The sequence below is a fragment of the Pan paniscus genome, chromosome 13, assembly GCF_029289425.2.
Source record: "Pan paniscus chromosome 13, NHGRI_mPanPan1-v2.0_pri, whole genome shotgun sequence".
Lineage (NCBI taxonomy): Eukaryota > Metazoa > Chordata > Mammalia > Primates > Hominidae > Pan > Pan paniscus.
Window position 1 is genome coordinate 26,438,076 of NC_073262.2, and position 14,367 is coordinate 26,452,442.

A 14,367-nucleotide genomic window follows, 5' to 3' on the forward strand; every position below is an offset into this window, starting at 1 on the left:
TATGAAATGAAGAACTAGGTAACTGTAGAGAGGGAAGGCAGAATTGACTAAATTCTGGAAATCTGGTTCCTGGCTTACAGCCACCCTGAGCCCTAGTGTGATCTATAAATGCTTTACAACTCACCCCTTGTTGATACGACATTTTGTTGACTATAACCATCCCCTCTTCATTTTATGCTCCAGAAGCTTGTGAGACCTCAATGAGTCATGAAGAATCCTAATTTCAAATCCAAAGAATCCAAAGTGATGATAACAAAAAGCAATAATTGATATCTGAACAAAGGTTAGTATTTGACAATGGATAAAGATTGGTATACCTTCCCTTCCTCGGGGCTTTGTTGACATGAATTGTGAACGTCGTCTTCTCTTACTAATTTTCCAGGCCAGGAAGTCAGTCCTTTGATTTGGCCCCAGACCAAGTCGCCAACATTGAACGTCCTTGGTCTATAATGTATCAATTCATTTGAAGAGGGGGAGTCTGGATTCCTTAGGTCATCTTCACTACTAATGCTTTTAGCATCTGAAGGGCTAGGCACACACCCATTAACGCTTTTGGCATTAAAGTCTCCATTGTAATGGATGTAGTCTTTGACCAGAGAATTTTCCAAACTATTTGAGGAACTTGGAGACTGCTCCTCTAGGACCAGGTCTTGCTTTGCAGTGCTTAGCAGCTCTCCAAATCCCCGACTCTGTCGAGGTCTATTCCCATTAATGTGTGCACATCTTTCCACAGTGTTCTCTAGTCTCTCCTTAAAACTCATCATAGTTCTTTTGTAGTTATTATACCTGAAATTTTCCTCTAGAATTTTATCCCCTGGACAGTTTCTTGGTGGTAACAGTATTGGGTGCTGTTCCCCAGGCAGAAATGGCAGTGTAGAGACATTGTTGGACCTTTCATGACAAGGACTACTGTGGATATGGCCTGGATGATCTAAAAATTCCTCGTACTTCCACCTGTTTCGCTCCCCTCTGGGGCTTTGCTCCCCGTCCCACTGTTTTTTGGATGTGTGGCAACTTGCTGACTTGAAATATTCAAACCCATCTCCTTCGTTCACATTTTTCCCATGGTCTAGATTCTTGGGCAGCCGAGCCCCTCTTGAATTCCTCAGCCTACCATCATGATCAACACCTCCCATGTTCCGTCCATGAATGACCGCACTGACAGCACTGGAGAGATTTAATGGGTCACCAATTGAGGCAGTGAAGGCACTCATGGCACTCAGAGCTGGAATGGGGCTGATCTGAGTTGTACTGTTGACTGCAGTGGTGATGACAACCTGCATTCCTTTGCTGGCTGCATCGACAACTGCTTTGTAAATGGCATCTACGGAAGCATCACCTGGGCCACCCACAACGAGGCCATCCTTCACCTGTTGACCAAGAGATGGGTCAATCCTCGGTTGCAACTCACAAGGTGTATCTTGAAAAGGTGGAAGTGTAGTGTTTGGATTCTCAGGAAGTGCTGTGAGCCCAGGCTGAGTGCTTATTCTTTTGTTTAGGAGAGCTGCATCTTCCTGCATTCTCACCTTGAAGAAATAGACAGGAAGCAGTGAGAGAAAGGGAAATAATTTTAAAGGCCTCAGAGAGAAAGACTATAATTTTAAAATTTACCAAAAGACAAACAAATATTAACAAGGAAGGAAATATAAAGAACAAGACTCAAAAAATGAAATAAAAAGTCACTTTGTATAGGAAAGCTTATGTCTTGATTATATTTGCATGCTGTTTCTTTGGTTAAAATCATTCAACAGATTTTTTAAAATCATCATTGCAAAACATTCTCTAGAAAAATTAAACTTGAGGTGGCTGGACAGAAAACGTACTCAGGTTGGGATGACTCCATTTATTTAGTGTCATTACAGGTCTTTGCAATTTAGGATTCAAAAAGAGTCAAGTCACAGGTAATCAAATTAGCAAAGGAGAAAGATTTTGAAAATGATTTCTAACTCACTGATGTTTCCACTTAACTAAGTGAAATACAATATAAAATTTTAAAAAAACATATAAACTCCTTTCTTAATAATAACATGACACTAGTTTTCAGATGGGGTAGTAATACCTGCTCCTCAACCTTTTCAGGCCACATCCCCATGCTGTCAATAGTGACAATGGCTGTTTGCAGAAGTGATTCTCAATTGGAAAGTGGTGGAGGGAGAGCATACTTACCAGGGGAGCATATCAGAATTCCAGTATAGGAAGGATGAGGGCAGTTTGAAAAAGTGCCCAAGGTAATTCTAATTTTACCACCCACCCCCCGCCCCCGCACCATCTAAGAATTACTGCTCTAGACCCTTGATACTTTGGACTTTCAGATTTTTTTCCACAGTGATCTCTCTCTTTCTTTACATCCTTCCCTGCTAATCCAGAACCTGGGATCTGTCGACACATCAGCCTCTCTCTTGCTATTATCACCCTGTCTACATCTACCAGGCAAAATCCCAATCTTGGATCAATTCAACTGCCTGCCTTATCTACATCTACAGTGAGGATGCTGAGTATTTGTCTATAGGAATTTGTAGCTTCCAACCTCAGTTGAGGGCTTATTGCTGCCCATCAATCCTAGATCTTCTAGTTAGTTATCAATCATTTCCACAACTATTCAAATATTCACCAACTTCTTCACCATCTCCGAGACTATTCTTAGTAGATGATCTTACATAATAGAGAAAATAAAGCCCATCAGGCAAGAATTCTCACAATTTCTTATACTCTGATACTCCCTGCCCGCTGGCAGCAGACTTCTCTGCAACTTTACCTGTCCTAAATTCTGTCCTGCTTCCCATATGAGGGGTCCCTTCCGCTCTCTGAGGGTGTGCCCTCCACTTATGTTCTGAATCCCAAGCCCCTTCCTCAAGGATCCTGTCTTATTTATTATACCTTCCCTTCTTTATGTTCAATCTCTTCAACTTTTCTGGGTCTTTCCTATAGCACGTGATTATGTTCATGGCTTACATATTTTAAAGTTTGCATTCATCCTACCCCCCGACCCCCTGCTGGGGCACTGCCCTATTTCTCTTACGTTCTTCAAAGTTAAGTTTTTTTCAGAAACAAATTTTGTTGTGTGTATTTGAAGTTAACACCATGATGTTATGGAATACGTATACAGATGGTAAAGTGGTTACTATAGTGAAACAAATTAGCCTATCATCTCATATAGTAGTGTGTGTGTGTGTGTGTGTGTGTGTGTGTGTGTCAAGAACAGCTAAAATCTACTTCTTTAATCTATACTCTTTAATTCCTAACCTCCCATTCACTGTTCCTCCATTTTGCCATCTGGCTCCTGCTCTCACCACTCCAGCAAAACTGCATTCCACTAAGTCACTGATGATGTCCTAATTGCTAAATCTAATGGATTCTCTTCAGGCTTTATCTTACCTTTTTTCTCAGTGACACGGTTGAGCACTTCCTCTTCCTTTCTAAATTATTTTACTATGGAAAGTATATATATTATTGTAAAGATACAAGTTTTCTTCATCATTACTTCTCACTGAAACTCAGTTTCTTACCCTAAACTCCAGTCCTATTTCCTTTCTTAGAACTAACCAGCACTAGAGTGCATCATTCTTACCTCCCTTCCTTGCTCCCCTCCTTCTTTCTTTCAACCTAAATGGGATGGTACTAGATTCTGGATCCCACACACCCTCCTCAGGAATCCTGCCTTATTTATTATCCCTTGAACATAAAGATGTTCCACTTTTCTGGGTCTTTCCTTTAGCGTATGATTATATTTACAGCTTCCAGATTTAAAAGTACTGTTCTGCAATACTATAGCACTGGAGTCTTGCACTCTTACAGATCTTTCCATATCAGATTATGTAAGTCTACCTAATTTTCTAAACCACCAGGTAGATGGATATACTGTACCATAATATACTTAACTATTTCCCTACTGATGGAGTGGTTCATAATTTTTGACACCACAAATTATATTGCACTGAACATTTTGATATGTGTTTGTTTGTTCACATTTGAAGATTTCTCTAAAATGAGATATTAATACACAGAAGCTGAGCTTCTGGTCAAAAGATATTTAAAAAATCTGATATGCTATCAAATTACCCTCCAAAAGGACTGTATCAGCATATAATCAGACCAACAGTAATCTGAGTGAATCTATTTCCCTGCACCCTTGTCAGCAATGGGTATCATCAATCTGATGGACACATTAGTGTGATAATTTATGTAACTCTGATTGTTATTTTCATGTTTTTTAATACTTTATCTTTCAATTTCTGTGAATTGTCTGTTCATATCTATTGCTAATTTTTTTCTAATCAATTGTCCTTTTTCTTCCTGATTTGTAGGAGCTCTTTTTATGTTGTAGGTGTTAATTATTTAATATGTATTAGGAAAATATTTTCTGCCAGGTTGTCATTTGTCTTTAGCTTTGTTTAGAATATGCTTGATCATACAGAGATTTTAAATTTTTATGTATTCAAATTTGTTACTTTTCCTTTTGACTGCCTTGGTTTTCTGTCATGCTGAAAGAGCCTCCTCTACCCCAAGATTATTTTTAAAAAGCCCATATTTTCTTCCTATGTGGATTTAGCATTACCCTTTCCACCTACCTCCTTAACCTAGCAGGAATTTATTCACTTCGTGGAACTAAAGAAATACCATGTGGCTGAAGCCAGGGGAAGAGTGGTGAGAGCTGAGGCTGGAGAGGGTGGACAGGTGGGCATGCAAGGGAGGTGAGTCTCAGTCATGAGAACAATGATAAATGACAAAAGGGCTTATGAGGGTCACACAATCAGTTTTTACTAACAGCTCCAAAAGAACTGCTGAGATACTTCAGACAAAATTAAAAAAAGAAAACCTTCACACAAAAGACTGGAATGTTTAACAATACTCATGACTGAGAAATAACAGTAAATAGAGGTGAAAGGGCACGTAACCTACTTTTTTCACCCTTTCCCCCAAATTAAGTGTTTAAACAAACTCAGACATTGTTTTCTTCTAAAATGACACAGCGGAGGAGAGTACCTGAAAGTTCTGAAACAGACAAGCCATGGGGTTATTGTTAGCTGGGCAAGGAATTGTGGACTGTCCTTGGAACGCCTGGAGATTCTGGTACCCCTGGAGAAGTTGCTGCTGTTGCTGATTTGGAGGAAACATCTGGTTGTTGTTTAACAGCGACTGTAGATGAGTCAGTTGATGGTTATTCAAAGTATTGTTTATTGATGACATATCACCTACAGTTTGAAAAACATAAAATATAAATAAATGTGATTCTTCGGAGATTCTATGCCTCTCTTTGTACCTGAGAATTCCTGAAACAGAAACTAAGTGCTATGCTTACTTGGGTAATGCTTTTCTTTTTTACTTCTCAAAGTCTTACTAAGTGGTAAGGAAAGAGTAGCTTTATTATTTAGTTTTATCTTGTATAATTAGTTTTTTAATTTTATATCATGGAAAGACTACTTAGTCTTTGCTCTATTCATTAGGCAGTCCTTGTATATTAGGCTGCAGTGTCATATGATTCCTTGATCTATTTTTAGATTTTAGATCTATTTTAGAGCACCTAAAATTAAAGGTTGAAATTAGTCCTATAATGTTCTAGCAATTGTAAGTATCTGACCAGATAATTAAAATAAGTGAGCCTGATCAGGCCTTGTTTACAAAATTTAGTTCCCAAGCCATAATCATCAATAGATACCACATCAAATCATGGATTTGGTTTAGAAACGTGCATTTTGTTTTGCAGTAGAAGGTTGGTCACCTAAAATTAAAATGGAAAAGAAAGCTAACAACACAAAAGAATTCATTGTCATAATCATTCAAAATAAATATTATATAATCAGTAGGATTAATAATTAAATTTATATTCAAAATTCAAAATTATTTTGAAATTACTCTGACATTTTCTTGAGGAGAATGTCATTGAAATTGTCTTGTAACTTGAAACATGTAAATCTGTAATGCTTTGTAGGTTATTTAACTACAAAGATTTCAATGCCAAACAGAACTAATTATACTATATTATAAAGGCATTCATAAAATCAAAAAAACTTAAATAATAAACAAATTATTTTTTACACCTTGAAGATGCCATTGACATCATGATGTACATTTCCCTGTTTCTAGACTTTATGGACACCATCCCTACACTTTATATTATAGTTACCTATATCCATCAGTTAAATATACCTGGCATTATTTTCGAACTATTTTGTGATAGGATAATACAGATGAAAAACTTTATTTTTAAGCCACAAAAGTCAAAAAAATAATACTGACTGAGGAAATCTAGTAGCAGCTAGAGGGGCTGTCTGTTCCCTTGAACTTGGGCAAACTTTAGCTTTGCGTGTTTTTACATCTTGTTTCTTGTTTTGCTAGACAAGCATTTAGTTTTGTTTATTTAGGGTTCACCTGGAAAACACTTTCTCAATCTGTTTCCATCCACAGTGCAGCTGCTCATACTAACCCTGTGATGCCACACCAACTAAAATTCAAATAAAAGTGATTTTTAAGATGTACCTGTGCTTTATTATTTGAAAAATGAGACTCTACTTGGTTTAAGAGGTGATGGGTAGGTTAGGTTTAGGTGGCATCAGAATTAGAAGAGAAAGCAGATTAAAATGATATTTAGTATTGCTAGAATAGGGGAAAGAGGAAAAAGTCACTCATGTTTGTATAACTATGGTTGTGTGTGGGTGTTGTTATATTTAGTTCCTTAAGCAAGCTGTGACATAACAAAAACATTTTTAAAAATAGTGTGACAAAATGGAGTTTTTAAAAAGGAGAAAATAGAATTAGAAAAACGTTTCTTTTGTAAAAAATTTGTGAAAAAATTTAACTTACCAAGTAGACCTGTCCCCAGTAGAGGGTTAAGTAGCTGTGGCACCACAGAGTTACTGTTGAGTTTAGCTGGACCAGGTGTATTCCCAGCATTATTAGATATATTCAGCAATGTTTCTGCCATTGACACCACTGCTGTCCCACCAAGTGTTGAGACAGTCAGTGCTGCCACTGCTGATGATGTAGTGGTTGTGGTAGTGGTTGCCTGGGAGGAGGTTGCTATGGAAACCTCTGGATGATTAGCGGTGTTGGCCGATGCCGAGTTCAGGACACCTCCCAACAGCTGGGGATTCAAGGGCATTAATCCTGAGGCCCCATTGACAGCTGGGAGGAACAGGGGGTTAAAAGTAGTGTCACTGCCTGCAAAGCTTGGTAAAGGGTTCCCCAGGGGGCTGGTTAAAAGGGTCTCAGCTCGGCTGTTGTCTGACTGATTGCTTGGCAAATGGTCTGGTGGGGCTGTCATCTGTGTTAATGAGGGTAAAGGGGTATTTTGCTGTTGCAAAAGATCTGAGATGGTCAGATTGAAAGATGGCAGGGGAAGCATGGCAGCTGCTTGGGCTTGGTTCTGAAGCAAGGCTGCTAAGAGCTGAAAGTGAACAGGCTGCAATACCTGCCCATCCATGTCACTGGAGAGAAAAGCTAAAGCAGCGTTTACATTCGGGTTGAGAAAACCTAAAGGGTGGAGGTTGATCTCAGACTTGCCTTCTCCTGCTGAAGGCTGGAGGATATTTAATAGATTCTGGTTTAGGAGATGCTGTTGATTCACTGGCAAAGAGATAGGTAGAGAACTGAGGAGGCTGGGGTTCAAGGGGTGTGGAAGATGGTTGTTTGAAGTGCTGTTGGATGGAAAATGAAGTGCGTGCTCCTGGCCAACAAAAGGAAAATCACTCCCAATGGGTAGCTGACTCTGCAGTGGGTTTCCAGCTGCAGTGGTGACTATGACGCCATCTTGAAGAACAGATGTTGTCTTTGTGATGGCAGGGTGGTTGGTGCCCGCTATGGCTATGGAGGATGATGGTCCTGAACCGCCTAAAATGAAAAAAAAAAAAACCCCAGTTATTAATCATGAATGTTATGTGAGACTAGGCATAAAAGTGCATTAACATAAATTTAAATTTATTTGTTCCATGGCACCTTCATTGATTGTAACTAGATTAATTGTAATCAGATCACTTGACATCTGTAATGGGACTTAAGTTTAGAATGTATGCTTTTGAAAATAAATATATTGAAGATGTTTTATTGAGAAATAGCTGGTGAGTTGTGGTGGCAGGAGAGGTGGGGTGTTTAAAAAAAGAAATAGCTGTTGCTGACTATCAAATAGCTTGTTTTTCACAGGCAGACAAGTGAAAGGGGAAGATGGGAGAATCCATGTTCTTCATTCAATTGGGTAGATAAAAGTAGTAGTTTTATTTAAAAAGTTTTTTCTTTAAAAAAGCTATTTGTCTTTATTTATAAAACTACTACTTCCTTTTAGTGAAAAGAAACCCACAAAAGTAGAATGCACATAAAAATATAAGGCAGAAAATAAAAAGTACCTGTGAAGATTAACTATTAACATTTTAGTTTATAGCTTTCTGGGCTTTTTCTACCTGCATGTCTATACATATGCAGGCATGCATATATATATATACATATATGCATATATATGTTACATATATTTTTTAAAAATAGAATCATGCTATAATGTTATTTTGTAGTTTTATTTATCAATATATTGATTATCATTCCATGTTAGCTTATATATAGCTACAGACCCATTTTATTAGTATCATGTATGATATACTGTACTTTAATCAATCCACAGTCATGAGTTTTTAAATTATTTCCAATCTTTTACTATTGTAAGCAACACTATGACAAATATTCTTATTAACACTTCTTTGCCAGTTCACCTAATTATTTTCTAAGGATAAATTCTTAAAAGTGAAATTCCAGGGACAAAAGGGTTTACATATTTTAGAAGCTTTGAATACATATTGTCAAACTACCCTCCTGTGAAGTTGATCAATACACACTTAATTTACATTCCTATAAGCAGTGGAAGACAGTGCTCATTTCTCTCACCAATACTCTATTTATCATTATTTTTGACAATGAATAAAAACAATAGTTAAGAATCTTTACCATTCTGATTGCATAAAGATACTTTGTACTTATGATTTTTTAAATTAGACCAGTCTTAAATAGCATTCTTATTCTTAAAAGCCTTACACTAGGGATGAAAATTCTGGGAATTTAATATCTGAAAAGATAAAATTTCACTTATTTATAACTGTTTTTGTGATGTTCAACCCAAGCTGCACAACAGAATTATCTGGAGAAATTAAAAAAACAAAAACAAACCAATACCTGAGCCCTAACCCAGACCTGCTGAAAACTCATCTCTCGGGGTACAGCCTGCGCAGTAGTATTCTTTGAAATCACCCCTGGTGATCCAGATGCACAAGGGGTGAGGTAGATAGGGTGAAAACCACATCTATTGAAAAGGAACCTATAATCACTTTTTTGTAAATAGTCTTTCCCTGTTGTAAATGCATTGTTTTATGTAATACATGCATTTGACAAATATTTTATTATTTTAAGAATACACATTTTTAGTTTTATTTTAAAATACTAAACACATATATGGCATAATGAACAACACCAGTGTCACTGAAAATCTAAAATAACTCAAACATTTTGGGCTATGCTATGCCATGCTATCCTAAAAAACTTTACATTTTATCATGTCACCATTGAGACTTCATCCAAATACACAGAAATGTTTCCATAGTTGTAACAGTAATATGAATATAATTTTATATTCTTCTTGTTTTCACCTAATAGAATAACACAAGGATTTTTCCTTTCTGATAAATAGACTTTGTATTTAAATTTTAACTGTGTAGTGTATGTATTTACTATATTTATTGAACCACTCTGATAAAGTCTGGTATTCATATTTTGATTTCTCATCATTATAGATAATACGGGGATAAATATCTTTCTACATGTGATATTTGCCACCTTTGAACTTTTTCCTTAGAAAAAATTTCGTAATTGGCATGATTATTTTGAGAATCAAAAAAAGGGAAGCAAAAGTTCTGAAATATGGAAAAGTCTATAAAAATAAAAGGAGTTATCATTATTATTGACATTAGTAGTCATAGTAGTGGTGCTGTGGTAATAGTAGTAAGTACAAATCTGCACATCCAACACACTTTACAGAACATCCCTATAGCAAGGATTTGTCATTTTTCCTGGCTGTCATGGTCTGCCTTTATTTTTTTTTAAGTTTTCAGTGTTTTAAAGAATGAGATCTTAAAAACTCCTCTTTGAAAATATATAAATATTTATGAAATAATGACCACATTCACCAAGAGTAGGGTAAGAAAACATACCAAATACTGAAGTAGGCATATAGTATACAATTCTTTAAATACTAATTCAGATTTGTTACAAAATAATCAAAACCTTAAACATTTAACTGCTTCTTAAATCTTGCTGCTATTTCCATAGATAGTATGGATTATTTCCATTTGGACACCATCTTTTTAATTTTTTAAAAACTTTTATTAAACCTTTACAAATATTTTTAAGAGTTTAAATAAAAAGTCTTATTTACTGGTAATCACTACTTGTGGCACTATCTGTGGCAAGTTTTTCTCTCTGCTAAATAATAATGACATATTTAGATGTAGAGATCACAATTTCTCTAACCAAAGGGAGAACACATTTTCAAAATGCTCTAGAGTGTACATGGCAAGGCTTTGTAGATGAAGGCGTTCCTTAGAGATTATTATAATTTTAATCTTTATTTTGCAACAGACAAGTATCCACATTTATGATTCAAGGAAGTAGCCATTTTGGGATAACATAAAAGCTCTAAATATCTAAATATTATTGAAGAATTAGAAGAAGCGAAGTATAGATACTCTGGGTGTATTTTTGCCTTACCATCAAGAAAGTGGTGAATAACACAAGCTTCTTAAATGTAGTACAAAGATGAAGGTATAGTTTTTTAAATTTTTCTTTAATTTTCAACAAATCTATACAACAAACAGGTGTACTCTGCTGGATAATAGAATAGAACCATGAAAATAAAAATTTTTAAAAAACCCTTGTTCTTTCCTAAAGGAACTAAGAGTTTAGGTAAAGAAAGAAACACAGAAATCTCTCTGTCTTTTTCTTCTCTCAAATATATATTTATTCAGAGTTTATTATGAACTAGAAAAATGTAAAGCTCATTTCTTATATTGCTAGTATAACTATAAGGCAATATGCTAAGAGGTATAACAGGTGTATAATAAGGAGACCACTATAAAACTGAACATGTCAGGGAAAACTAGTCAAGTGGTATAATATTTGGTCTGGAATTTGAGAGATGAAAAGGAAATATAAAGGGCCTCTATGCAGAAGCAAGATGATAAAAAAAAAAAACAACAAAGACATAATAAAGTAGATGGAAGGTAATGAAGAGTCCTGTGCTTCCCCAAAACAAAGAAATATGACTGAAAATATTGTGAGGTTTCCCTATGCTTCCGGCTCCTCCTACCCATGGTTGAACCTGCTGCCTTAGATAAGCAGTGAAGACATTTGAAATCATCTTTCTAAACCATTAAAGACAAAAATCATTTCTTATTTATCACTGTATTTCCAAGACCTAATACAGTCTCTGTCACATGATCGGTATTCAAAAAATATTTGTTAGTATTAAAAAGATTGTAAAATCATAAAACTTGCACTCAACGTTTAGAAGTAGGTAGTTTGATGCTATGTGTTGGTGTGTTTGTGGACAAAGGGAAAGAATACCACCCGTTTGTGGAGAAAGTGAAAATGAACTCTCCAGTGTATTAGTCCAATGCCAGGAGATAAGGGACATTGGAAAGGAGATGGGTGCAGGATGACAAATTACCTAAGAAGGCTTCCAGATATTTCAAGAAGTTGAAATCACCCCATAGAGGGAGAGGTCTATCTCAAATTACTCTGAGTTCTTAAAGTTACTCATTCATGCTTACAGTCATTCAAAGAGGACCCTGAATTTGTATGAAATTTTATAGATGGAGGAAAATTTGGAAATTGCTTATTTCTGAACCACTTAATCTTGAATAGACACTCTCTGGTGAACGTATTTCATAGTTCTGCACAAAAACCCTATGGTCTGTTAAACCATGGGGAAAAATGTTTTGTTAAAGCTTTTTTTTTGTTTTGTTTTGTTTTTGTAGCCAAGATATTTTGTGCTTAATCGAATAAAAAGGACAGTCGCTGAGATTTTTAAGAAGCAAATTATTCATTACATGTTTACCAGTTAAATAACCAAAAGGCAGCTGAGATCCTGGAACAAGTTAGTAAGCTGGAGAAGTCCTTTACTGGGAAAAAATGATTATTTCACACTGGCCAGCAGCACCATGAACTGGCATACTTTCTTTTTCTCATTGTCTCTGTTGCTTTTCAAGAGTAGGAGAGAAGACTGGAAGGCCACCTAAACAAACTTTGGTGCGAGATCTCATGCTTAGACACCCAGAGATTAAGACAGTCTAGTCCAATGAGGAAATGACAGTGGTAGCTTGCCCAGTAGGACAGGTTTCTTTTCTTTTTGAGATGGAGTCTCACTCTGTTGCCCAGGCTGGAGTGCAGTGATGTGATCTTGGCTCACTGCAACCTCCGCCTCCTGGGTTCAAGTGATTCTCCTGCCTCAGCCTCCTGAGGCACGCCCGGCTAACTTTTGTATTTTTAGTACAGACAGGTTTCACCGTATTGTCCAGGCTGGTCTCGAACTCCTGACCTTGTGATCCAACTGCCTCAGCCTCCCAAAGTGCTGGGATTTCAGGCGTGAGCCACTGTGCCTGCCCCAGACAAATTTCTGTATGTAAACAGTATTCTGCACACATTTATAATTCATGATATATGTATATGCATATGTGTGTGTACATGATAGCACGAGTAAATTTTAAAGGATATTTTCCTAATATTAATTTAATCCTTGACATGTTTTATCTGTCTCATTTTTAAAACTACTTTTCAAAACAAAGTTAATGTCTACCTCTTTTGATTCATTTCTCTTCTTCCTGGTCATTGTTTGTATTGTGCTAAACTCTTATATGGCTGTCTCTTAAATATTAATAATATTGTTATACACGTCTTTGGACGTGTACAAGATAGGATATAAAGCTCATATCAAAGAGACCAATGAAGTATTTTTAAAACCTCCTTATACCATTTTGTTTAGCTCTAATTTTGAACAAATACTACTTTATGCTAAGAAACCTTTTCTAAGGTCCAAACACTGATTTTTATCTATAAAATTCAAGAACCCAAGAAATAAGTCATATAGAATGTGTATGCCTTCACCATCTGACCTTTATCATTTGCTTTGGTAAGTGTACTTGCATTGCAAACAGGGACAATGGTAATCCTTAATAAAAATGGATGCGTGTAGATAAGAGAAAATATCATGGCTTAGTGAGTCTAATAAATATAATTCACTTTTCAATCCCATTGAAATAGTAAATTTTCTCCTTTATATTTAAAGGACCGATTTTTAATGATAACAATAATAAATTGAAAGATAACTTTTATGAGAATACTAGATCTTTCTACGAGACTTTATTTTCTCAAGTTTTAGTAAGAGGGAATGGTAATGTGTATTTACAAAAACATATCAAATCTCTATCTTCGTGCTCTGGATTCTGATATAAATTAACATTCTTTTAGCAGCAATAGAAACGAAATCTTAGGGACTAGAGGCTACTTTGTTCTATTCAAGGGAGGGAGAAAGGGGCTCTAAACCAAAGGACTTAGGAGAAGGTAGAGAAGATGGGAAAGGTAGCTATGGCAGTATCTGAGGAAATGCCCTCCACACTCAACAGGGCCAAGAGGATGGGGAGGAGAAAAGAGCAGTAGAAGGGATGCAGCTTGAATCTTGGAATATGATGTCTGTGTAGTTATGACTATCAAGGGGATCAGTCTTTTCAGTCTTGTGGTGGTGATGGAGTCAGAAAAAGAGTTTGTTTTTTTTCTTCCCCCCTCCCCATAATGTTTTGTTTCCTTTCTTAACACATATAGTTACTCTGAAAACTGTTGGAATTAACTTTAAAATGCTTGGGATTTTTCAGTTTACTCAAGTAATAGGGTTTTTTAAAAAAAATTCCTCTTTGATCACATTTTTCTTAATATTTGTGAGAAAACAAATGTAGAGAAAAGAGTATAAGTCTCTTGCTGGTATAATTTCTGTTCTCTGAATATGCGCTACAGTACCTAATAGTTAAAACACTTCATCAATATTCCAATTGGAAGTCTTATCTCATTTTGTTTAATGAGCAGAGCAGGCTAAGTTTCTAGATTATGAATATGCTTAGCTTTGTATTCTTCTACTGTACCGTTTTATCTGCAGTGCTAAAACAGTGCCTAGCACATCCTAGGTGCTCAATAAATATTTGCTGAATTAATTACCTCATGGATATTCTGAAACATTATTGAGATCTATTAGTGGGGTGCAACATCAATTTAGTATGCCCCAACTAGTATATTTTTGATAAATGAAATAGAAAAGGAAATGTAAAGAACAATGCACAGCTAGGGTAGTAT

General features: G+C 36.0%; 1 protein-coding gene across 7 annotated transcripts in view; it reads right to left on the reverse strand.

Moving 5' to 3' along the window:
- The window catches only part of MBD5 (methyl-CpG binding domain protein 5), a 497,156-nt gene that overhangs the window by 24,681 nt on the left and 458,108 nt on the right, over positions 1 to 14,367 (reverse strand). For 4 of the 7 annotated variants that reach the window (XM_034954025.3, XM_063595136.1, XM_063595137.1 and 1 more), the window contains 3 exons: positions 6,802 to 7,827; positions 4,984 to 5,192; positions 318 to 1,526 (listed from right to left, as the gene is read on the reverse strand). In XM_034954025.3, coding sequence (XP_034809916.1) covers positions 318 to 1,526; positions 4,984 to 5,192; positions 6,802 to 7,827 — 2,444 coding nt within the window. The remainder of the gene's footprint in view (positions 1 to 317; positions 1,527 to 4,983; positions 5,193 to 6,801; positions 7,828 to 14,367) is intronic. The other 3 variants (XM_008969801.5, XM_063595139.1, XM_063595140.1) reach the window with 1 other exon arrangement.